Raw genomic sequence first — 26,233 nt, forward strand, 5'->3', positions numbered from 1 at the left:
AGTAAATTAAGATATTAAATTATTTGCATCCAGTCCCAAATAAAATACACAGGAGAATTGAAAAAAAAATTCACGATATGATGAAACATCTGAATTGAACCAAAAGAAACTGCTCCAGAGTTAAATTATTCAAAAGTTATGACTGCTGGAAATGAGGACATTTCAGTCCCTTAATGATCTACTGTTTGTAAAAAAAAAAAAAAAAAAGGCATGATGCTTTTCAAAGTCTTATTTAAGGAATGAATATGTATATCCTCCACAATATGAAATATTACAAAAATCTTACATCTCTACAATATCATATCAACATCTACTACACCAACTGTAAAAACATTACGATGTAAAATTCATCCATGACACAAATTACCTTGAAGGATAATTTGGTAGTGCTGAGACAGCAGAAGGAAAGTTACCAACAAATTTTACTCGATCACCTGCAAATGAATAAAGCATCATCTCCTTAAAGCCTTCAAAATGCTACCTAGCATACATAAAAATAACAAGAAAATGGAAGTAAATTTGCAGATAGGTGCTCATATTCTAGGAAATAACAGCTTACCTGTTTTAAGAGTAGCGCCTTTTGATGATGCAGTAGAAACCTCTTGCTTCAGAATAGACTGAGAAGTTAATGTGGATCCACCTATAATTTCAGCATCAACACTAGAAGTTGGTTTCTTATGCTGTAATGTGGCAGTCTGGGCACTTCTCTTAGGAAACACAGATGGTCTTTCAGGCCTAGAACCTTCTTTAGCTGAATCAACTTCCTTTAAAGGTGTTCCCTGAAAAATTGATAGCAAAATAAAAACAATTATGAGTAAACTAATCTTGATTTAGCAAGAAACCATCTATAGAAGCAAGCAAATAATGCCACTATAGATGAAAAGACCATGAAGTAGGAAAGATTATAGACAAGTACAGTATAGCACAATTCTGCAAAACCTCAATAATTATAACAAAAGAAGAATATCTAAGAAAACATACACCAGGCAGTGAAAGAGAATCCACAATTAGTAGCCTGGCACCAAAATGCTTTGCAAGTGCCTTGGACAAAGTCTCCTGATATATTTCCGAACCTACACAAGGATCATATTGATATCACTTCTCTATTAAAAAAAGGGGAAAGCAGAAGCATAAGGAAGAAATATGGAACTACCTGCAGGACCAGATAACAATATTCGCGGGGACACCGATGGCAGGTCTGAAGCATATTTTCCATACCCATTGCACTTCAAATGAATAAATGTCGAAGCAATCAAAACATTCTTTGTTGTATCACTGTAATAATAAAAAAAATCATAAATTATCTCTTATCTATCTCAAAGCAGTGACTACAAGCAAATCAACCAAACAACATAGCAACAAAGAATATCAATGTAGCTAAATTTTACATGTAATGGAAACCATGCTTGAGGTACTGTACAGTTCCGGTAGCATAATCAAGAGATAAATTAATAACAAGTAATACTCATTTGTACCTTAGATAATAAGGGAAAGTTTCAAATGAGACATCAATATTCTCAGCTTTGAGAATTCTCTGTAGTAAACTGTCCTTAAATGCCTGCTGTCTGGTTGATTCCAATATTATTGGGGTATCAACATCCTTAAGGAGTTCTTTTAATTCTCTTCGCTCTACCAATATCTTGGAAATGCTAGCACTTATATCAAATTCAGGACATGAGCCAGCAAGCATGCGTAGTAATGGCCTCAATTCATATGTAGCAGCAGTCATCTTCCCAACATCTGCATCCATATTGGTATCAGTTTCCATTGAGTCAAGGCTTGAATTTTCATTAACAGTAGTAGAGGAAGCAAGAACAGTTTTCTCAGCAGAAAAATCTCCAGCTGGTTCATCATTATTTGTGGTATCCTTCATTTCGTTGTCTGTAATATCATCCCCGTGGCCAGAAGGAAGTGATGAAATGTCAGTATTCTGCTGCACATTCTGTCCACCTTTGGCAGCAGGTGGAAGGAGAGATAAATCTTTATGAAGATTAGATAATGAAGCCAATATAGATGCTCCAGCTACAGTAGAAGGGTCTCCAGATCTGGTTTCAACATGCATTCCATTTATTGGAGCACCCTGGGCTTCTAAAATACTAACAGAAGAAGGTATACCAGCAGCACTAATATTATTATTCATAAGCTGCTGAAAGATCTAATTCCTAGCTAAGGAACGCATAATATATTATTTATCAATGAATAAAGTTTAGGAATGAAAAAATACAGCAGTTTACAATGTAAATACATAAAACATGTGAGAGGCATGCAATGAAGGAAGGACCGAAGGAGCAAGCAGGAACTAAAAGAGAAAGCAGATACATTCATCCCAGGGAACCATAAGTAAAGGATACGTAAGCATGTTTGCCAGAAGCACCAAACACCACTTCATCACCTCCACTTAAAATCAAACGGGCATTCTTTCGATAAGTCTTTCCATTAATGTGAATAGAACCTTTACACCCTGTGATTTCCAGTAATGCTACAGATGAACCTCCACGCTGCAAAGAGTTCATATAAAAACTGTGGTCAGTGATCTAAAATTACATAGAAATGCCTAACAGTAATTTCTATGGTTGGGACCATTCTAGGAAGCACTTACCAGAATGGATCAAAAATCTGTTCTTTTCATTAATATCTTTCAGAAATAATCTAAAATAGATCTGTTTTGCTTGAGAAATGATTTATTTTTCATAACAAAGCTGGAATCGGACGGGATCTTTAGTTATTCAGTGGGTCATTTCAAGTTTCAAAAGATTAAGTAGGAAACTCTACCTCTATGTGGCTCAACTTGCACAAAACACTACCAACTGTGGGGTCTTTAAGCCATAAATTACAATGACGACCTTGACCAACAGTGAAGATAGGATCACTCATGGACAGGTGAGGATGCTGGAGAAGCATGAATAACAAAAAGATTAATTCCAAAACTACAACAGTAAAATCAGAAATGGAAGAGTTAACAAGGAGACAGGAACATAAATCAGCTTACAGTTCTCCCCATTATAAGCCAACAACAAATAGAACATTATCCTAAACATCATGCTTTTAGCAAAATCAAATATAATTTTTCTTTTCACCAAGCAACACCAAATGATGCTTGCTGCTGTGCATCATTGATTATGCAACCTATAATCTGATAGTGATTACAACACGTGATAGAGCATAAAATAAGATTTTATCTTACTGGCAATGCACAATATGAAATTCAAATTTAACAAAGTTGCAGCATTTAACTCCAAAATAAGAGGATGTTGAGACTGCTTTGGTAGCTAATATATTAGTTAATCAGTTCCCACCAATTTGTTTCTCCTATATGGTTTGTTAGTTTTACAAATAAGCTCCAAACAGAAGTAACTAATTCATTGACTCCTCTCTCATTATTCTCCTGAAGAGTTAAGGACCTGGACAACTAAGGCCTATCATTCCAATCTTATAACTTAGGTCGCTCACACCAACCTCCCCTGAGCTCATGCTTAATATGCCACAATTCCCCTCTAGTTCAGGAATTAAGCCTCCATCCCTTGCTTAATATATTGTTGTTCTCAAACGCAAAAACTCTTCTGTGTCTGAGAAATTACACTTTTTCCACTTCTAAAAAACAATGCATGTTATGCAACAAAGCAAGGAAGATCAGCCTGGTTTTTCTAACAAGTGGGATATCAGTGTACTGGTAATAAACAATGATGTCAGGTTGTTTTTACCCTGCACTGTAGAATGCAATGCGAGGCTTTAGGAAATTTAGTCAGGTTGAAGAATTTCCGTATGCAGAAAGTATTATATATCTGTAATACTAGAATCATAATTTCAAAGGCAAGCCTTGGCACGATGCAAAGGTTTCAGGCTTGTGCCCTGGAGGCCATGGATTCAAATCCTGGAATCAGCCTCTCTGCTTCCAAGGGTAAGGCAGCATATACCTACCCTCCCTGGACCCCACTTGGTGGGAGCCTCGTTGACTGGGACACCCTTGCTCACTAGAATCATAATTTCAAAATCACAGCCACAATGTTAAGATTTTGGAAGCCTCTGCAAGAATGCAACCACAATTGCATCTGCATCATCCACTTTTACCTGCGATTTTCCATGATTTCATTGATTGCAAAGCAACCACAATTTAAAAGCTTTTCTAAATTATAAAAATGCAACACAATGGCTCACACGTCATCAAAGTCACTAACTATACTTTTGAGAAGAGTAAAAAATCCAAGGATCAGATTTGACAATGCATCCAATTCCCAGAATGCTAAACATAAGCACCCCAAGACAAGCAGCAAGCATGCAAATACTCAACTATAACAGTAAAACCAAACCTGAGAACACTGAGAAAGGAGCTTCCCCCACGCAGTCTTGGGGCTAAATTTTGTAGGGCGTTTCTTCACTCGACCAGAAGACGGTGCCGCCACCGCGCCAGCCACCATGGATTTCTCCGCTGTTTCACCTGAGGCTTCCACAAATTCATAAATCCTACCAATCCAAAAAAAACACATGCATGCATAGAAACAACAACCTCACACAACAATGACGAAAAACACACGAAAAAGGTTGCAACTTTCACACCTAAACACTGTGGGGACTCCAAGGCCTCGCCTTCAAGGGGCACAGAAAGAGATTTATCAGGTGACATCGCATCACAAGCATCCACAGCCTTCAACGAAGCCGTATCTGGCAGATCAGAAGGTCGTAGCTCCGGTTCTCCAGATTCATTACCGGGTCCAGATTCGTTGACCGGAGAGATAATTCCCGCGGAGGGAAGCGTAGTGGACGAGGAATCCTCCGACACCTACGCCATCACAAAAAATCGATCAACACCTACCCATCTTGAGATTGAATTTGAATACCCCAGATGAGGAACAAGGAAATTCACATCGAATAAGAGAGGTGGGTAGCAAGAAAAAGGAGTAAAAACGGTACCTTGGATCGTTTGGTGTTAGGTGGAGAAGGAGAAGAGAGAGAACGCTTGGAAGAAGAGGAGCTGCTGCGTCTGGTTTCGACCATGGTGGATGTGCGCGCAAAGAAAGAAGAGAAAACAAGCAAAGACCAAGGATGATTCAGGAGTCAGATCATGTAAATGTTGTGCTGTTGATTTTATACCAGGAGGAGAGAATGGATGAATAATACAAAATACGAATAACAAATTATTTAATATGGTATTTAATTTATATGATAATCACTTTAATTTTTATTTTTTTTTTCCTTTTGCCGCTTATTAACACGCAGAGAAGAAAGAGAGGGTGGAGTGTAGAGTAGGAATGGAAAATGAGGCTTTGGAGTTAGGAGGTGTGCGTGCGGTGCAACTTGCCAAATTGGAATTGCAATTTGCACACAAGCCTCCTCCGTTAGAAACTCAGATTATATTAAATGGAAATTTGGATATTTACGTGAGTAGAGAGAGAGAGAGAGAGAGAGAGTTTACTTTGGACAGAGTGTGTGTGAAAGGAAGGGACATGCAGCCAACTAGGCAGTGACTGAGCGGCGGTTCGAGGAAGAGTCGGTCAACGGATAATCTAATTTTTAATGAAGTTTATTGCAACCTATCAAACAAGTAATTTTAAATCTTCAACCCCTCGTATATTTATTATTAGTGCGATATTTTCAAAATATATAAAATTTTTAAAGTAAAATCAGCAAGTCCTCGTTATTGATGGCCACAATCCTCTGCTTTTTTTTATGCATGTTTTTGTTATAATTTACCACTGAATTTTATATTTTAAAATATTATCATGTTGTTAAATTGTAAGAAAATACTTCAATTACTTCTGATTTTTTCCTTTTAAAACTTCAAAATTAACTATTAATATTATTGAAAGTTATGTAAAAATTACAATATAAAAATTGATATAATGTAAGTATATTCCTAATAGGGAAGTGTAACTTAATCTTATTTTTATTAGTTGGATTTTTTGCCTTTTTAATCTTATTGACCATGGTTAAAATTATTATCATTTTTGTTTACTATTTTATTATTTGTTTTTGAGTCAAAGATTCATTCTGATCTTATCTCTCCATGACATCCTTTTACCCATTAGATAAGAAGAAACTTTTATCCTTGCTATGCAAAGGAAAAAGGATTGTTTTTTTTTATAAAAAAAAGGACTACTTTGTTTTTTCAAATTAGCTTTTCTTAATTTCTTTATACAAGTTTAATTCATCCGGGTGCTCCACGTTGCACAATTTTCAACAACTTTTTTAGCTGATACTTTGCCTTTTATTTATATAGTTTTTTAATTTGTAAAAAATTATACGGATAAAAAATTAAATTTAATAATTTTTTATTAACCAAATATTTAATAATATTAGTGTATTCAGATATCTTAAAATTTTTTTTTAACAAAAAATAATTATATCTATTTTTTATTGCATATAATATTATATAAAATGGAAACTTTTTTTATTTATAGCTAAATTTTGTACTTAATATACGAATAAATAATTATTTAATATTTTATATTGTATTATACTATAAACAATATTGAATACTTTATCTTATTATGTCAAACATACATTTAATAAAAATATTAATTTTTATTTAATGCTAAAAAATAGTTTATATTGTTTTAATTATTAATAAATATTAAAATAACCATAAAAATAAAAATATGGTAAATAATTTATTAAATCAATAATTTATAAGAAATAAAAAAAGAAGTCACATTTCAATGAAAAAATATTTGTAGAGAATATAAAATATCTAATAATACTAAAATTATAAAGTTATGGATAAAAAGGGTAATAAATTAATTAATTTCATTAATAATTATATATACTTAAAAAATAAAAGAAATTCCATGTGACAGTAACAGAGAAATTTATTTTTTTTTTAAGAAACATGCTATGTAACATTAATAGTGAATAAAAATTAATAATATATATTATGAAATTGAAAGAAAATAAAAGAACGAAAAATTGAATATTTTTTAATAATATTTATAAATCTAAATTTTGTAAAATATTAGATATATAGAGTAAGAATAATAATATTAAAAAATTATACTGTTTCACTTACAAATTTAAAGACTATGTCCAGTTCCTCATATCATATCAACATTTTTACTGTTTGATAAAGATTGCAATGGGTATTTCATTTGTGTATGAATTTTTATAGATTTAAGTAACCACAAATTTTCTTATTAGCAATAATAAACCACGCTCTACGCAGTTCACACACTATTTCTTTATACAAATAATAATTCTTTTTACAAAGTAAAGTTTATATAAAAAGATTAATAGTTGAAAATTAATTTTTATAAATATTTTGAGTAATTCTCTTATCCTTATTTTTGTGTGAGAATTTCTTCGGTCTAGAGAATCACAGTAATATCTGTGTTAGACACAATTATATGTCCGTAGAACACGTTCAATTACTTATTTATAAGGTTTTCAGATTTATTTTTTTTTACTAAGTGTACTTGCAGTATCTTTTGTATTTTTGACCTTTTAAAATGTAAAAATCTAAGATTAATGAAATTAAATAAAACAATAAAGTGATATATTTAAAAAAAAAATAGTGTACATAGATTAGATTTTGTATCTTTACGATTTTACGAGTTTATAATATATGTTTAAATTTTTTATTTTAACATTATATTATTTATTAATATTTATTATTTCCATGTAAAGTATATGTTTAATAAAAATAAATAAAGCTTACATAATAAAAAATAATAAATATTTATTTTATATTTTACAAATTCACTTAGAATTAGATATCTAAAAATATAGAAATATAAAAATTAAAAAAATGTATTAAAAATAATATATTAAAATTGTTGTAAAATAGCGAATAAAAAATTGTCATATAATAGAGACATTCGTAATATTTATTTTTTTGCAAATACCTCTTAGAGTTCATCTAAAACTAATTTAATACATGAAAATTCTTGCTCACTAATTTATTTTTTATAACCCATTAGATTTAGATATAAATTTTTAATACATTCTTTAAATTGTTCTTAAAGAATGGAAACTTCGTGTTGAACAAAAAATAAAAACATGGAAATTTCCTTACCGACTATGCTTTTGTCAAAAACATCATATCTTTCCAAAATTTGCCGTCACTGACTATTCTTCTTGGTCAGCAAAGCTTTGCCTATAAAAATGTCGAAGATGCATTTACCATTATTTTTTCAATGAATCGATTTTATAATACAGATATTAAAAAAAGAAAAGTTAAAACCAAGTGCTTGTTAAGTGAAAAACGAAAAAACAAAAAGAGAAGTGTATGAGCAGAGCACTAATTTAGGAGAAGCTATCGCCGTCACGTAAAATTGGGCCAATGTTATCGCACTTGGCCGACAACTTTCATTCACACCTTTTCTATGTGTTTTGGTCAATCCATTACTCATCCTGTCTCCAGACTGAAAACATTATATTTGAATGTTCATATATGCATAATTACTATAATTTAAATTTGATCAATAGTTAAAGCATATTGGGAGAAAATAATGTCACATGCATCCCTCTTAATCAAAGGTTAAAAAAGGAACCCACACTGACTCACAATCATGCAAGGTCTTGGATTAGGTCCAATCATTGTCATGTTTAATTACGTGGATCTAACACATGTGAAGACTTTGATTAAATATAATTACACAACGCCAATACAATGATTAAGCATGTGCATGGGGTGTAATACACAGCCAAAAAAAAAGACTTCAAAAACCGGAAGGACACTTTCGTAATTACATCTTTTTATCCCCGAGTCAAGTCCTATTTAAGTGTGGGCCATCTGTATTCGCACGCACTTCATTTCGTTTTGAATACAAACTGTGGAACCGAGTAATTTGCTGCTACATCGATCATCACCTAATGGTTAGGGTTCTTTCGTCGATTGTTTCCACTTTTTAAAATAAATTTGATTATCTTCTTCGCTTTGCGTCTTTATCCAATGCAATGTGAACACACAAATCTGAGTCTGCTTAACTATGATATGAGATTAGGGTTTTCCATTTGGGATATTGTTCATCGATGAATCTTTTTGTTGAGTGAGCAGAGCTATTGCGCATTACGTTCATTTGCTTCCTTCGTGATTGCAGGAGGGGCACGATTCATCAGACTACCCGAATCCCGACCTTGCTAAAACGGAAGCCTCTGTAAGCTCATCGTTTTCGTAAATCAACTAACGCTTTTTGTTTCTTGCTGGAATTCTTGACATCAATTCCACTGTATATTAACTCTGATCGTCGATGCAATTGATTTCCCTTGATGTGTCATTGTCGCTACTTTACGTTGCTAATAGTTGCGGACTTTTGTCGATCTTGCTTTTCGCTTTTTTTCAGGCTTCTTCGGGAAGTGGTGAGTTATATGCTCTACATTCTTAGAGTTGCATCTATGACTTTTAGAATATGTTTCGTCGCTGCTAATTAAAGGTTAATTTAACATGCAACATAATATATTCAGATGATTAGGATAGTTGTTGTAATTTAGTGTTGGACTTAAAATCAATGAACTAATAGAACAAAATAAACAAATAAATAAAATAGCGAAAAAAATTAAGTATCAGAAACTAACCAATTGAATTGATGAATTTGTTAATTCATTTGTGTTTGAATTTAATTTGAATTAGTAGTAATAAAATATTTTTAACATTGTATACTGTATTAACAAACAAAATAATAGTATTTTAAAATATAAGTTATCTAAATTTTTTAAATTTGCATAAACTATAAAAGATCTTGTTATATGTTTTAAAAGATAAAAAAATATTTTTTAAAAATAGTTAAATAATAGTAGTTTACATGTCGATAATATTTATAGTTTTTTATTTTAAGATAAAATATTTAAAAACATCTTTTTATGAAAAGACAATTCAACCCAATTTTTTTTTTGCAAAAATCAAAATTAAAATTTCATATCTTCAAAAAGAATATCCATTTTTCCGTTAAAGATGGAAAGGGAGAGAAAGAAATAAGAAAATTAAAATAAAATATCTTTTATTAAAAAAAAAAAACTTGTTATCGGCGCTAGCATTAATCTTTATCAATGTTAAAAAAATAGAACTATAAATTTCAGCAATCCAACTTCTCAAATTGGATATTTGAATAGAATTGAGAATGCGAGAATAAGGGAAGATCGATTTTTAAGAAATCAAATAAGAAGTTGAAGAGGAATTAAATGAACACACACAGAGAGAGAGAGAGAGAGAGGTTGAAGAATTCCTTAAGTTATATTGGTGTCCTTATTCAAATATTGGAAACCTTTGGTGTATTGAGAGATGGAGAGAAAGTTTACAATATGTGAATTTATAAACATTAATCGGAAAAATGAAGGATTGATGACTATATAAGAACAGTAATTGACACTCGTCAATAAATAAAAGTATGTTTTAAACATGGTCTCCTCAATTGATTACACTTATGCGGGTAATGAAAAGTAAAATGAAAAATGCTAACCAACGAATGCCTACATTCAATTATTAATTTTTATTTTGTAATTATTTGACTAGTGTTTTAAGAAATTAATCAGTAAGACAAAAAAATATTAATACTATATCAACTATCCTCATTGTCATAAAATTGTTTATTTGAACATTAAAGAAAAATAATAAAAGTCTCCATTTACTATTTATATATTTCATAATCTGAGGTAGGAGTTGTACAGTCGTGGAAATGTATAATAGTTTTTTTAATAATCAAATAAAAGTAACCGTTAATTTTTTTAAAAAAAGTAATAAATAGCAGACAAAATATAAAATTATATTATCGATTTTTCTTAATGACAACATAACACGTGTCAAAAATTTCCTAATAATAAATTTATAATTGTAAATGTTATAGATAGATATACACCCTGGAAGTCTAAGACATACTCAACTAATTGTTTACAAAGCATTTAAAGTCTACGCTGACTAATACTGTTTAATATTATTATTGTTATTATTTAAAGATTGCCATGTATGCATGATATGTGTCTAACTTTGAGAAAACAAAGAGCTTAATATTTACAATAAAGAAATAAAAAAGCATTCCATGCCAAGATTTGTTAAGGGCCCAAGCCGGGTTGGACACCAAACAAACCAAAACGTACAACACCATGCCCTTATATTTTGTCCCGGAACCAGACGCGATGGACTGAAGGTGAGGTGAGCCTAATATAGGAATAGAGAGTTAGGAGAATCCCTTTGTTGTCCAAGAGCATCTATACATTACTTTTTGGTCTGACAAGGGCATCTATTCTAAGACTCATCAAGAAGATGGAAGGAGCCCATGGGCCGGGGGAGTTAGTGTAGAAAATTTAGTCCACGTAAGAGGAGGGAAGGTCACTGTAATATTTTTGTTGGCCCAAGGCAGTGGTTGGCCATGGTATAGGTGGAGTGTGAGTATAGGAGGAGAATATGGATTTTTTATTTTTTTACATACTAAATTTTTTTTACACTATATATATATATATAGAGAGAGAGAGAGAGAGAATATACTATATAACAGAGATTCTTTGAACCTAATGACGACAAAAATCCGTGCTCTAAATAGAAAAACAATTTTTAGTGAATGTATATTACATTCACTAAAAATTTGACTAATTTTTAGTGAAATTTGACTAATTTTTTAAATAAATGTATATTACATTACATTGTTTTAGTGAAATTCACTAAAAATGCATGAATGCATATATTAATAATAATTTTCATTAGAGCATTTCTTCATGTGGGGGACTTGGAGAAATAATGGCGCATGATTGGATCAAATTTCTGGAGATTGGATATTCAGTGTGCCTAAAGTTTCAAGATATAGTCTATCCCTCTATTTGTTTTAAAGGGAAAAGAAAGTTGAAATTTTAATTGAAGAGGAAACGAGAAGAGTAAAAAAAAATTAAACTTTTCATCTTTGACATTTTTTTTTTAACCAAATGAAAAATAATATTTTTTTTTCATTTTCACTCAAATATAGTGTACATGAATTGCAATACTGACCAAAAAACATATGAATTGCAATCAAATAAGAATAATCGGTTCAGAATACAAAAATAATATTATTATTTTTAATATATTTTTAAGGATATATAACAGAAATAGAAATAAGAAATTTTATTAAAATTTATAATTTTAAATATATATATATATATATATATATATATATATAAACTTTTGTTGTGTATATATACACATTAAAATAATCACATATACTCTTTAAAAAAAAGCTGTGCAGAACACAATCGCTTTAAAATTGGATAAAAAAAATGTGGTATTTAATATTTTAGAAGAATGGCGCCATCCAGATTCAAACCCGTTTCAACAGCAAAAAGAGAAATGTGTTCTGCCTCCAGATTTCGCAATGTATTTTGAGAACACACGTACATACGTACGTCTGTATATATATATATATATTAAATAATGTTATAAATAATGTCAAGGACCTCAAAATCTGGGAGGGCGTTTTAGTAATTACAAATGGGTTCCGATCAAATTTAAATGGGTATCGTTCGCATTTCAATTCATTTTGAATTGAAACTGTGAAGCAGAGCAATTTGCAGCTGCATTGATCATCATCTCATGGTTAGGGTTCTTTCGTCGATTTCCTCCCCGCTTATCATTAAATCTGGTTATCTTCTTCGTTTTGTTGCTTTATCCGACACAATGTGTTTCCATACACAAATCGGAGTTTGCATATTTATGAGATTAGGGTTTTCCGAAATTTGCATCTCTCATCGATAAATTCTTTTGTTAAGTGAGCAGAGTCATTGCGCATTATACTCATTGGTTTCCTTCGTCATTGCAGGAAGGGCACGATTCACAAGACTCAAAGCAAAGCGCTGCTGATATGACAGCCTTTGTAAGTTGTTCATCGTTTTCATGGATCAACTAATGGTTTTTGTTCTCTTGCTACAATTTTTTCACGTCAATTCTGCTATTTATTAAATTTGATCTTCAATGCTATCGAATATTTTCGATGTGGCTACTTTGCGTTTCTACTCCGAGTTGGTGTACTTGGTTTTAGATTCATGATGATTTAACTAAGTTTAATAAGTTTCTGACCTTGTCTATCCTGTTTTTTCTCTTTTCAGGTGCAAAATCTTCTTCAGCAGATGGTGAGTTGTATTGTCTAGATTCTTAGAGTTGCATTTCTGCCTTCTAGAATATGTTTCACTGCTGCTAACTAGAATTGTGTTTCCAGCAAAATAGGTTCCAGACAATGTCCGACTCTATTGTAACGAAGAATATCCTTTTGCTATGTCTTTTAAGTTCTTAAAATAACCTAATCTTTAAGACTGGAATTTAAGGAAATTAGTTTTAGGCAGTGGCAATTTGTGCTTGTGATTTTTTCCTCCCTCCAGAGTGCAAGCTTTGATTAGAAGAGGTTAGTCTGGTTGGATGATAGGAGATCTAAATTGACTTACATTTTGTTAACGTATATTTTTACTTAACTATCTTGCTTGGAATCACTTTGGACATCTAGTTGGGGAATTAAATGGAACCTTCTAAGTTTGATTATGTTTAAGCTGTACTTTGGCTTTAGTTTACATTGTTTCATTTATTGTTTTTGTTGCTACTTACCAACAAACGAATGTTTGTAATTCACCGGCAACTCCACAATACCCATCAATGCTCAAACCAATCACATGATGGCATATATACACTGTTAGTATCCATTCTCTGTGTCTTCATGTAATAGCTTAAGCTTTTGGGAGGGGTAGTTAGTCCTGGAAATATGCAATAGCACTGGTGATGAATTACAGTTGCGCACAACTGCATCTTGACCCTTTTCTTGTAAACTCAATGTAACTTCCCATGCAGTTGTGCACAACTTGTGACTCATGGCTTAGTGCTATTTATGTATGGTTGTGTATATGTGATGTTATGTTACTGGCTAAGGCAGGATGGACAGTGTTTCCAAATTTATTACATGGGTATTGCAGAGTTGCCAAGTACTAAAACTGTGCAAAACATGTTTTTCTTGACACCAATGCACTTGATGATATGGGAAACCGTATAAATGAGTTGGAACAAAGCCTCAGCGACCTGAGGGCAGAGATGGGAGTGGAGTTGTCTCCATCACCTGCGGCCCCTGCTAAGCCAACAGAGGAGATGACCAAAGAAGACGGTTCAGCTTAAGTGGCATTCTGATTTCAATTGCTCATTGTTCATGTATTGCATTGCATCTGGATTGGTATTGTGCATCTAGCTTTGTCTACAGTAGTGGTTCAGAAAACAGATGTGCTCTGTAGCTATGTGTGCAACTGATCATTTGTCTAAATCTCATTGTTTTTTTACAGTTTGAGTATACACCTAAAATTTGATATTGCAATTACTTTGTTGATCCCTGCCCCTTATTACCATGCATTTTTTCAGCCTTGCTTATTTTCAAACTTTTGAAAGAAAGCTAAGGCTAAAGACACGTATGTGTGCTGTATGATGCAAGGTGTTGGTAATTTCTATTGTGGTAAAATCGTTTGTTAATTAATGCTATGTGAGTATCAGCTAAGAAATTAATAAATCGATAACTTTTATTTGAAATTATGTTAGGGTGCAATAGCAATCATAGTGGAAGTGCATTAATAACACTTTTTAATAGTTTCTTTTCCACTTTCATTCCCTAACCAGTGTTTTCTGAGTACTTGTTAAACTTGTCTCCTACAATTCCCCGTGGTACTGTCCGTTACGAACAAAGTACTTCTCTTTGACCTTTCAGCCCCTGTATAGTAATGCGCGAATTTGTGTATGAAGTTCATTCTCTTCTCAAATGTTCTTTTACAAGTTTGAAGTAAATGTTTAGATATAAACTTAAGAAAACTTGTCTCCTAGGTCGTTGTTAATGTGAAATTTTACGGGTTTGAGAATTTAGACTTTTGAAATACACACTAAAAATTCAAGTTCAAATGCATTCCAATGGCTGAGAAAATCGCTGCTTGCATATGTCATAACGAGACTCTACCACAAGGTGAAGGGCATCCACTATTAAGATTTGACTCTTCTAGTGTTTGGTCAAGGTAAGGTCTTGCCTTCTTATTTAGGATTGGGATCCAAGGAAAAATCAAAAGGAGTGTTTGAAGATGAGTTAAAATATTTTTAACTCGAAGAATCATGAAGTTATAGAGAATACTGAACACTCCTGTCATGGGAGACTTGATCTTTAAGAAATGATATTGCTAAAGGAATCAATTCAAGTAAAAATCTGTGCTTTTACCGACAATTATATATCATCACAATATTTTACAGGCTATCGTGCTTTATTCCTCATCAAAATACGCAAAGCATGTGTATAAAACATATATAGTCAACACTTGTCCATAGGCTGCAAGATTTTGCTGTTTCTATTACAACTTTTGGGGTATGAGAAGCAGCAAGAAGAGAGTAAAACCTGAACTTTTTAAGTTGATGTAAAAGAAAAGCTCTGTAAAGAGGAAGCTAGTCTTGTTCGAGTTCATGAATTTCGTTGAGGCTGAGGATTTGCTGGTGTAGAGCTGTACACAACTTTTGACAAGTTTCATCTCATTCTTGTGTTAAATTTATCTATCCAAATTGTTCAGCACTAGATTGTTGGGTACAAGCCAAACGCAATATCTTGTGTTGGTTGCATTTATCCTTCAGTGGCTAATCAATGTTGTGAGTTAGGATGATTCGATAATGGAGTTGAAGGGAGTTTTTATGCAAGAAACAGTCTAAGGGTTCAAGTTAAAAAAATTTTAGATGTTGATATTTTGGGGTGTCAGTTAGAGAGAGTAATGTACTTGAGATCCTTGTGCCGTTCACTTTATATATGTGTTGATTTCTTTGAGTTTTAGGCTTTCATCATAATATTGTTGTTAGTCGTTGGGCTAATATTGTGTGACGAGATTACGTGATGGGATTGAATGTTTTTCACTAATGTTTTAGATGACTAAACTCTGATAATTGAGGGTTAGACGCATGATATACATTGACTAATGGGAGTCCTGGAGTGCCTACTTATTCGCATCATTGAGTGATACAGGTCTTTGGTCTAAGTTAGAGTGATCTTACCCGAGGTGAGTATGGTTACTGTGGCGTATGATTTGAGATGAGATTTCTGATAGAATGACATCAAATCAGTTGCCTCCCTCCCCCAACTTGGTGCTGTTGTTAAGCAGTGCCAAGCTAATCATTGCAATTGTTTGCATAACGCTAGATCAAGCTGTTGTCGAGCAACGGTGTTGAAATAATCACTGGTTGTATATATAACGTCGAACTAGCGATTAGTTATTTTACGCTATATCACAAACAAATCTCAATCATAACAACATTGATGATTCTTTAGTGTAGAGTGCTCCCTAATACAATATTTTTCTTTTTGCTTTCTACGCCATTCTCACCAAAGACTAATCTTTCATGCTGAAACAAAATATATATTTTCACATACCAACCAATTATCATTTGCTTAAGAGACTTAGGGTATTTTAATTGCACAAATACATAGCTAGATGAAATCAGAAGTTGCTTTACTTAAAGCTGTGTCTAGAATGGAAATTTTCATAAGGGTCAGTCTAAATTTAATTTTTAAATAACGGAAAGGTTTGGATGGAACCTTTTTAAATTAATAAAAATAAATTGTCGAAATTACTAAAAAAATTATTTGAAATTTATCTTTCAATTTTTTTAGAATACAAAGTTGCTTATTAAAGTATCACAATAAATTTTGTTTATCCTTTTTGTAATTGAAATTAAAGCTGTAACCCTTCTCAAGGCATTCTTAATTTTAAATAAGATTGTATTAGTTTTGATTTTAAAAAATTAATTCATTAATAATTAATCTTATGTAATATAACTGAGTTAATCATGATTTAATCTATCTCTTTAAATCAGTAATTTTAATATCAAACACTCATTTTTCAGTTTGTTAGAGATCTTAAATTTTGTAATCCATATTTATTACTTGTTACATAGTAAGATAAACAAGAAAGGACATTACTGATTTTTTTATTTAATATAGTTACTCGCACATGACACTAAAATAAATTAAATCAGATTATGAATTACTGAAAAAAGAAGAAGAAGCGCTGTGTATTGTAAAACACTAGAACACAGGAATAAAGTATTGCAAATAACTTGCAAAAAGACTCTAAAAAAATAATTTACTTTTTTGAGTGTATATCATATTTAATTTAAAAAAGTTTCAAGCTGTAACCAAAAAAGGTTTAAAGTAAAATTTAAAATTAATGAAAGGAATAGTTTTAAAAACTAGGAAAGGCTTTTACAGAAACCAAAGCAAACAAATAAAAAGTGGCACTAAAAAGTTTTAATTAAATAGAATGAAATTGCTATCGTGTTTTTCTTTTCTTTGTGGAAAATATGTGATTTAATTTATTTTTTCAATTCAAATAGAATATATGATTTAATGGAGAAGCATCTTGATTCTAGATTGCAATTTGATGACATTATGCGTTTAAATGACTCAAAACTATCAGTGGTCGGAGAACACATTTATATATGCTTTTGTGAGTGACATAAAAGACGTTGTTATTCAAGGCCGAAGAAAAAAAGCAATGGCTAAAACTACAAGTGGTACCAAAACACATTTATTCTTTTGTGACTTGTGAGTGGCATAGAAGACAATATTCAAGAGGTGAAAAAGAAAACAGAAAAAGAAAAGAAAGAGGCAAAGAGCAATATAAAGCGGATACGAACACAGTACTCAGACAGATATTTTATGAGGAAGGTTATTCTTACGGCAAGCATTTACAAGGGTTATGATATATATATAAGGGAAAAAAAAAAGGAAAAGAAAACATAAAACAAAATAAATAACATGGTTCATATTTTATAAAGAGTTTAAATTACTTTAAAATTTGTTTCTATAATATTCTTTCCATACACGATCGAAACTGCTATAAAAACTAGGCCTCCAATTTACACACAGTTGATGGAACTACTATTCTTTCTAAGCTTTTTGTTCGAAAGATTCTCACATCTCAAGCAAATTATCCAATTGCCAAATCATTCGACCTCTCAAACCAGTGTATATCTATGTTTGTTTATCTGTTGGGTCATCACCAAAGGGAAGAAATAATGTTTTCTTTGGGGTGCATATTTAATATTTTCAAAAAAATCGCTTAAAACTTCAAATAATTTGAATCGATTAAATGAATTTATTATTTAAGACCTTACAATTAAAGGAAATCAAACGAATTATCAAGCTTTCATATGTACTTAATGTTTTATTTTAATTTTTTAACAGATAGAAACATTTTAGGATTGTTTTGTTTGGTTGCATTAAAAATTTAGATTAAGAAATACATGTTAAAAGAAAATAACTAATTTTAACGACAATTTAGTGAAATTATATATTACCATCAATGGATAGTCTTGAAATCAATCTAAGTACTGATCTAAGAGAAGCAAGAGATTGAGATTATTCTATTACAAATACAATAACCTTCATGCATTGAAGTGTAGACAATTATAGTTCCGTATAGTTTACTGGTTGAGTTAATTAGGCAAGATTACTTTAAAATGTCTCCTATTGGCGTGCTGGATACGTATTTAATGCCGGTAACATATCGGATACTCAAGTACTATCTTTATTTTAATCACTAAAAAATAATATTATCATGATATTATATATAATTTTATTTATTTATTACTTTAATATACACATTAAAATACACATCTATAACACAAAATAACATTTTTAGTTTGAAGTCAATAATCTGGACCATGCGGTTTTCGTTCGACAACAAACGTACGCGTGTTTAGTATGTAATGCCTACCGATATAATTTTAATAAAATTAGGTGCGACTTAGTATGTAATTAGATATCCTTAAATACTAGCTCAATTTTTTTTCTAAAATATGACAGTTATTTTTAGGTAAGTTTAATAATTTTTTTCTTTTTTTCCTTTTCAATTTTTATGTTTATTTCTCTATTTCCAAATATATATTTTTTATATTATTCATTTATATTAGCATATATTCATATTTTTAGTTTTTAAAATTATCGTATATGTTTCGTACTTGGGTCCAACTATCCATTTTAAATACTGATATTGTACTTGAATTCATGCAACATTGTATTGAGTGTGGTAGATGATCAATCGAAAAATTTTATATTTTATCATAATACCTAGGATTGGCCGATTGGGTATATATATATATATATATATACTAACACTAAACGAGTTGGACTACCCACAAAGTAAATGCTCTATAAAGACTTTGCCTCCGATCCTTTTAATTAACTAAGTTTACTTATAATCATTTATAACTAATTATATAATTAAGATTTAATACTTTGAATATATATGGTAGGTTTGGTCCCCTCCCTATAAATTTGTAGCTCCATCGTGGCGCACACAGTAGAAGGCTCCATATATACAAAGTTGTATGAATGTGACAGTCTTCATTCGCCGCATTTATTGGTGAAGGCTAGAGACGTATTTTCACAGGACTTCACACAAATAATGAACTCCACTAAGGCCACATATGCCAAGAAAGTTGAGTTGATACATGTTAAAGAGCAATGCATGTTTTACCAACAATATCAGACAATCCATGATAGAGCAAAGAGTAAGCATATATATAGGTATCACATAAGTAATGGTATACGTCACATGCCTACTTTTCTCTTTAAAGATGGCCATACTCCTCATTTGGCACATGTTTCCTTTCCATCACACTGTCTTAAAGGTTACATCCACTAAGCTAGTTGTGGACAAGAATGCTAACCCACTCATCAGGTTACGGATTGTTTTCATTTTGTATTCAAACAGTGTCAAATAGAATATTTCTATGAGGACACACAAATCTCGAGTGATGTTAAGCTATGTGCTCACCTAGTCATGCAAAACAGACTGTTAAAACCATAACTTTCCCTTGCACCATCAACATTTCCTAGAAATAGGAAAGAAAATTTACGACCTTACCATTATTGTCTAGCTAGAATTTTCATGTGGATAACAAGCACAACACCTATACATTCATAAAACACAAATGAGTAAAGGCACCGATATGACGTGTGCAATGAGCCTTAAGGTACTTTTCCTTGATCACATACTTGGACAGTGACACTAGTTGTTCTCCTTGTGGATAAGGATATAGCTAGGTTTGGCTCTACATTTCATTGTGATGTTTAATCCAGTCCTAACATATCCAACAGTTCATTCTATTCTTTGTAAGATATCAAGAATAACTTTAACAAAAAAATAAAAATTAATGGACGCTATGAATGATCTTTTGATGCTTGAAACTTATTTTCTTCATTGATATTTTTAGGACAAGCATCAAGTTAAATAGAGGCTTAGTTATAGAAAAGAAATGACTTAATGGCTTCACTTTCTATTAGACCACCTTCATTCAGTTTGAAAGAGTGAGGGTATACGAATATATCGTATTTTAAAAGTGCATAGAAGAATATATACATGTCCAGTCATGAACTAGAACCAGATACTTGTTTACATATATCCCACCATCTTCGGTGATATCTGATGTTACCCTGCTGCCGAATCTGAAGAATAGACATAATAACTTCCTTGTTTAACCACCAATCCAGTATCAGCGCTATAAAATCGAACCTCACATCCTTGTCCATTAGATTATTCAGAAATAAGAATACTACTATATATGTTGTGCTTTATCTTATACTTTGCACTGTATTTGTCCTTCATTCAAATGATGCAAAATTACAAGTCCCTGACATAATTGTGGGTGTTAGGAATGATATGTACTGTGGCAATCAAATTATTATGTTGAACCAGATCAGTTGTTTAATCTAATTTGACTAATATGGAACATCCTTGGGGACAACAGCACCATGTCCTAGAAATTTTCAAAATTCAAATAGCAATGGAAACGAGTGATTACTGGGGGTATCATAATAATTAAACCATAAAATTTTCACATCATGAGCACTTTGCCTAATTTTCATTGCTAATTGGCACAGTTAAGTTTTGTTAAGTTATTTTTGTCTATTAATGCATCATTTTTCATGAAGTTAAATTGTTTTCAGTGAATGTACTCAAAAAATTTATTTTTGTAGAACCCCAATTCTGAAATCAAGTAAATGTTTTATGGGGGACCACATCATAAATGGCATCAGCGTTAATTGTTTCCAATCTGGTTGCACTGACGTAGTGACAAGAGGGGAAAAGATAAAATGAAAAAAGAGAAAACGAAAAGAGAAGATTTTTTGAGAGGAGTTGTATCTGGCCATATCACTAATAGGACAAAACTTGAATAAAGTTTTTAAGGTACATATGGTATGGTACTCTCTAATAAAAAAATAATACGTGTATAATTTTTTATACCTAAAATTTGGGACCATCAAAATGAAGGATAAAGCGACTAAAAAATAATACACACATTATGTTTTTATTGAAAAATAACATTACAAGCACCAAACCAACTTTAGGCAACAATATACATATACTTATCTATATATAAACACACTAAATGCATTTCAAACCAAGTGAACAATAAGTGTTATACTCAGTACTCTTGTGAGTTCTGCTACAACTGACTCTTTTGTAGTTCTGTTCATTTCTGTAGCCATGGACGGAAAGAAATTGGAGTACAAAGGTAAGGAAGCACTGAAAGAGATAGAGAGGCTGACAATGAAAGCTTCTGAAGTTCAAGAAAGCCTTTTGAAACAGATCTTAACTCAGAATAGGGAAACTGAGTATTTGAATAAGTATATGAAGGGAGACATAAATATAACAGACATAGCAGAGTTTAAGAGGTGTGTTCCAGTCATCACCTATGAAGGAATCTTCCCATATATTCAGAGAATAGTAAATGGGGAAGACTCGTCTCTCATCACTGGTCACCCAATAACAGAAATGTTATGCAGGTAACTTCTGCTATTGCTTGTATTTTTGCTCATCTATTTCTTTACAAGTTTCTTTTCTGGTTGTGTTTTATATGTCAACAATCATAATCATACTTTATGGTATGTGCAGTTCAGGGACATCATGTGGAGAGCCTAAAATGATGCCATCAATTGCTGAAGATCTTGAACGCCGTACCTTTGTGTACAATCTTATCATGCCAATCATAAATCAGTTAATAAGAATAGTAACATCCTCACATCTTTTTATTTCTTGGCCTTGATTTTGCATGTATACACCTGTTAGTCATACCCTTTGATTGCATTTGAATTAATATTTCAATGGTCATCGGTTTTTTAAAACTCCAACATGGTTGAAGCTTAGACCTGCGTAATTTTCCTACTTAGCAACTTGATTTTTTGTGTTTAATGTTATCCCGCTTGAGTTAATGATTCTCCATTCTAAGTATATGGCCAAATGAGAAGGATAGGATGAAAAAGATATGACGTGACAATTATTATTAAGAGTAGGCGGGTGGAGGGCCCATTACCATGCATCGATTACGTTTATATTTTATAAAAAAAAAAAGGATGATTCTTTGCTCCTTATATTTGTGCGATAGGACAAAAAGGATCATAGTGCATCTTGACATGTAATGCATTTATGCATATATTCAACCGCATTAACCTTACCAAGTTACCATCTACCATGCCAAAATCAGAAACACCAAAGCATATCTAATTTACTATAGTTATATCGGTACTAGCTTGTACCTTGTATAACATTAGATAAGTTAACTTATTTGTACAATACTTTTGTTTGATAATTTTTATAATAATCACATCTATTGTAGGGATATGAGATGGATTGAGGAAGAAAGAGAACAATATAGAAAAAGAAAGTGTGATTAATAATATGATAAAAGAAGAAAAATGAAATGTGGAAGAAAAAGTAATTAATACAAATAAGATATGAAAAGTTGGCACTTTTATAATATAATTTTTTAAATCTCTTTGCGTTACACAAAAATCTTATTTCACACTTTTCTTAATTTATTTTCTTTTTATCTATTTTTCGTTGTAGTTGTAGAAATACAATTTCTCACATTAGATAGCATAAGGTAATAGACACCATTACTTAGATGAGCAATTATCATATAAAAGCTGAAGCATGCTAAGTATTTATTTTATCAATGTAACCCCTTTTCCCAATATACACTTGATCTCCAACATGAACATTGATTATATATAGGTACGTTTCTGATCTCGACGAGGGGAAGGCAATGTTCCTCTACTTTGTAAAAGCAGAAATGTCAACACCTTGTGGCTTACCTGCAAGGACAGTGTTAACAAGCTACTACAAAAGCAAGCACTTCAAGTGCCGCACACGTGACCCGTGGAACGATTTCACAAGCCCAGACCAAAGCATTCTATGCAATGACAGCAACCAAAGCATGCATTGCCAGCTACTAGCAGGTTTGGTTCATCGCCGCCAAGTCCTAAGGCTCGGTGCTGTCTTTGCCTCAGCACTTCTTCGAGCCATTTCATTCCTTGAACGTAATTGGAGGCACCTATGTGATGACATACGCAATGGTCAACTAAGTTCCTTCATAACTGACCCTGGATGCCGCTCATGCATGTCCACAGTGCTTTCATTACCTGACCCACGTCTTGCTGATGAAATCACCAAAATTTGTAGCCAAAAATCTTGGAAGGGAATTTTGTGTCAGCTTTGGCCTAAGGCTAAGTATATAGAAGCTGTGGTGACTGGGTCTATGGCTCAGTATGTTCCTGCTCTTAAGCATTATAGTGATGGGAAATTGCCTCTGGTTTGTACTATGTATGCTTCCTCGGAGTGTTACTTTGGTATTAACTTGAAACCTTTGTGTGATCCTTCGGATGTGGCTTTTACCCTCTTGCCTAACATGGGTTACTTTGAGTTCCTTCCTCTTGGACATAATGGGACTCTGTTGATGGACTTTGATGAAGAGGAACAAGTTCCCAATGATAAGCTCGTGGATTTGGTGCATGTCAAGCTTGGTTGCTTTTATGAGCTGGTCATCACTACCTTTGCTGGTGAGTTTTCTGAATTTCGAAACCTTTTTTTCTAAAAAATAACCGTCAATGTAATTGTGGACACCATATATTAAAAAATTCATTTTTCTTTATGATATCATCAACTATTGCTAAATCGTTAAAGAAGTTTAACTAACACAAACAGTTACTTGAGAAGCCTAACTTTTTCAAATGGTGTACGAATACGATATATTATAAAACATGTACTGACTGTGCTGGTGAACTAATTGGAATTAAAACGACCGACCAAGTGTTATACATTTAAAGGGTATCCTAATTAAGATTTTCCGAAATGAGAATAATTGATTTATGATAAAATTATACATGAATAATTTAATTTGAATTTATTTGAATTAATTTAAAATATTTATGTACAGTTATATTATAAAATATTTGACTGTTTCAGTTATTCTCTCGTAATATATTTCTACACATACAGATGTGGTTATGTATAAGTGAGATGATAATTATTATTATTTGAGAGACTGAAAAGGATAAACATATTTTTAATTTTATAAATAAATAATGAAAATTAAAAATTACTATAAAAATCAGACTTGTTATTTTAATTGTTTATGTAAAATATAATTACCAATATTTACTATTTTCATTTCTGAATTGAAATTGTAATTTGTTTTTCACTTAATTCAATTCTCTCTCTCTCTCTCTCTCTCTCTCTCTCTATGTAAAAGTATTTAATAATATAAATATGAAATATTAATAACACACTATTTTTAATTTTTTGTTATTAATTAAAATTTTAATTAAGAATTTTCTAACACTCCTCCTATGTATCGAAGTGAATTCGATAACATATATTATTTACACGTCAAAACGATAAAGTATCCTTGTCGTGAGTATCAGACCATTTTCTAGAAGTACATAAAGGGTTATGTACTTCAGAAGTTGAAACAACACAACCCATTTGATATTATCATTATATCCACATACTAATGCAGTTTGTTTTTATTTTTTCTTCACAATACTATCATCCCAATGTTCAGGGCTGTATAGATACCGCATTGGCGATGTGCTTCAAGTGGTTGAATTTTACAACAACGCCCCACAATTTCGATTCATCTGCAGGAGAAACGTTGTGATCAGCATCGACACTGAAAAGACGAACGAAGAGGATTTGCACAGGAGCGTGACTATGGCAAAAAAATTGTTAGAACCATATGATGCTCTCTTAGTGGAGTACACGAGTTACCCCGATACTTCTTCACTACCAGGACACTACGTATTGTACTGGGAAATTCTGCAATGCGGCACAAAGGGAGAGTCAGAGACCCCACTTGATGGAAATGTACTTGAAGAATGTTGCATTGCAGTGGAAGAGCAATTGGACTACGTATATAGACGATGCCGTAGCAATGACAAATCGGTAGGGCCACTTGAGATACGTGTGGTGGAGCCAGGAACATTTGATGCTTTGATGGACTTGTTTATTAGCCAAGGAGCTTCCATCAATCAGTACAAAACACCAAGGTGCATTAAGTCTAAGAAAGCACTCAAGTTACTCAAGTCTAAAGTTACTGCCTCCTTCTTCAGTCCTAGAGATCCCAAATGGGGCCCTAAGATGTGTTGAGACTCTTCCTTCTTCACTTTTAAATCTGGTTCTGTTATTATCATCATAAACTTTCATAATATATTCTTTAATGCACTCTTTATTATTAATTAAAATTTATTAAAACTTGTAAAATTGCCTAGTTTTATTCAACTTTATTTATAATTTTTAATAAATTTTGACTAATTAATAATAAAGAGTGTAGTAAGAAGAGTGTATTATTTTTCTACTTGTAATTATATATATTTATATAATTGCCTCATCCTTAAGTTGGTGGCAAAAGATTGAGTTTGGCTTTGATCGAATAATTTGTACTCATCATCATCTTTTCTGTAAGCAAAAGCAGAAACTCTTTTTAGCCTGATATTCTTGAATATGAGAAGTTATATGATCAAATCAAGTGTAAAAGCTAAAATGATGAACTCTAGGATTATGGAGTTAGAGGGGGAAAAGAAAGGAGGGTTTGGATAATTTAGTCGACGAATAAAAGTAAAAGGGGTCTTCTTCTCCTTTTATATCCCTTTGGTTGAATGGAACATCTCAGGAACCTAAAGATAAGAGTTCAACGTGACAGTTATGCATCAGAGAGCAAAATGCTGTAATAGGAACAAAGGAGCCCTGCCGACAATCTGATTCATGTAGTCTCGGCCATGCAAAAGCATTAGAAAAATTATTATAACATTATATAACTTTTCTTTTACAATGACGAGTGAGATGAAAGAGAGATGTGAAAAAAGATCAGTGATGTTACGGAGAGATAAAAAAAATGTGAAAAATATTTTAATTTCTATAAATTACAAAATTAGTTTTAGTCTTAAGAGATTTTTTTGTTGATTTTAATATTATAAATTTTAAAATTTTTAAAAATAGTTTATATTATTATTTACCG

At 31.9% G+C, this 26,233-nt stretch overlaps 3 protein-coding genes across 6 annotated transcripts in view; 2 read left to right on the top strand and 1 right to left on the bottom strand.

Annotated features, from left to right (window-relative positions):
• Positions 1-5,319, bottom strand: part of LOC113871597 — a 28,015-nt gene extending 22,696 nt beyond the window's left edge. The window contains exons 1-10 of one of the 4 annotated variants that reach the window (XM_027508689.1): positions 4,909-5,319; positions 4,555-4,777; positions 4,308-4,435; positions 2,773-2,889; positions 2,352-2,498; positions 1,476-2,155; positions 1,154-1,275; positions 982-1,073; positions 560-779; positions 368-434 (exon numbers count right to left, since the gene is read on the bottom strand). In XM_027508689.1, coding sequence (XP_027364490.1) covers positions 368-434; positions 560-779; positions 982-1,073; positions 1,154-1,275; positions 1,476-2,155; positions 2,352-2,498; positions 2,773-2,889; positions 4,308-4,435; positions 4,555-4,777; positions 4,909-4,992 — 1,880 coding nt within the window. In that variant the 5' untranslated portion in view covers positions 4,993-5,319. Of the gene's footprint in view, positions 1-367; positions 435-559; positions 780-981; positions 1,074-1,153; positions 1,276-1,475; positions 2,292-2,351; positions 2,499-2,772; positions 2,890-4,307; positions 4,442-4,554; positions 4,778-4,908 lie in introns of those variants that run through there. The other 3 variants (XM_027508692.1, XM_027508691.1, XM_027508696.1) reach the window with 3 other exon arrangements.
• A 7,092-nt stretch (positions 5,320-12,411) lies between these two features.
• On the top strand, positions 12,412-14,274 carry LOC113872082 (heat shock factor-binding protein-like). The gene is made up of 5 exons (XM_027509333.1): positions 12,412-12,484; positions 12,708-12,761; positions 12,994-13,017; positions 13,104-13,146; positions 13,899-14,274. Exons 1-5 carry the CDS (start codon positions 12,482-12,484, stop codon positions 14,039-14,041), a joined length of 267 nt encoding a protein of 88 aa, XP_027365134.1. The 5' UTR covers positions 12,412-12,481; the 3' UTR covers positions 14,042-14,274.
• Positions 14,275-21,356: 7,082 nt separating this feature from the next.
• Positions 21,357-25,365, top strand: LOC113873824 (putative indole-3-acetic acid-amido synthetase GH3.9). Its single transcript, XM_027512156.1, has 4 exons — positions 21,357-21,725; positions 21,835-21,936; positions 22,954-23,777; positions 24,782-25,365. The coding sequence occupies exons 1-4, from the start codon at positions 21,427-21,429 to the stop codon at positions 25,363-25,365; spliced, it is 1,809 nt and encodes a 602-aa protein (XP_027367957.1). The 5' UTR covers positions 21,357-21,426.
• Positions 25,366-26,233: the final 868 nt, after the last annotated feature.

This window comes from Abrus precatorius, unplaced genomic scaffold (genome assembly GCF_003935025.1).
Source record: "Abrus precatorius isolate BTA unplaced genomic scaffold, Abrus_2018 Scaffold7, whole genome shotgun sequence".
Taxonomy (NCBI): Eukaryota; Viridiplantae; Streptophyta; class Magnoliopsida; order Fabales; family Fabaceae; genus Abrus; species Abrus precatorius.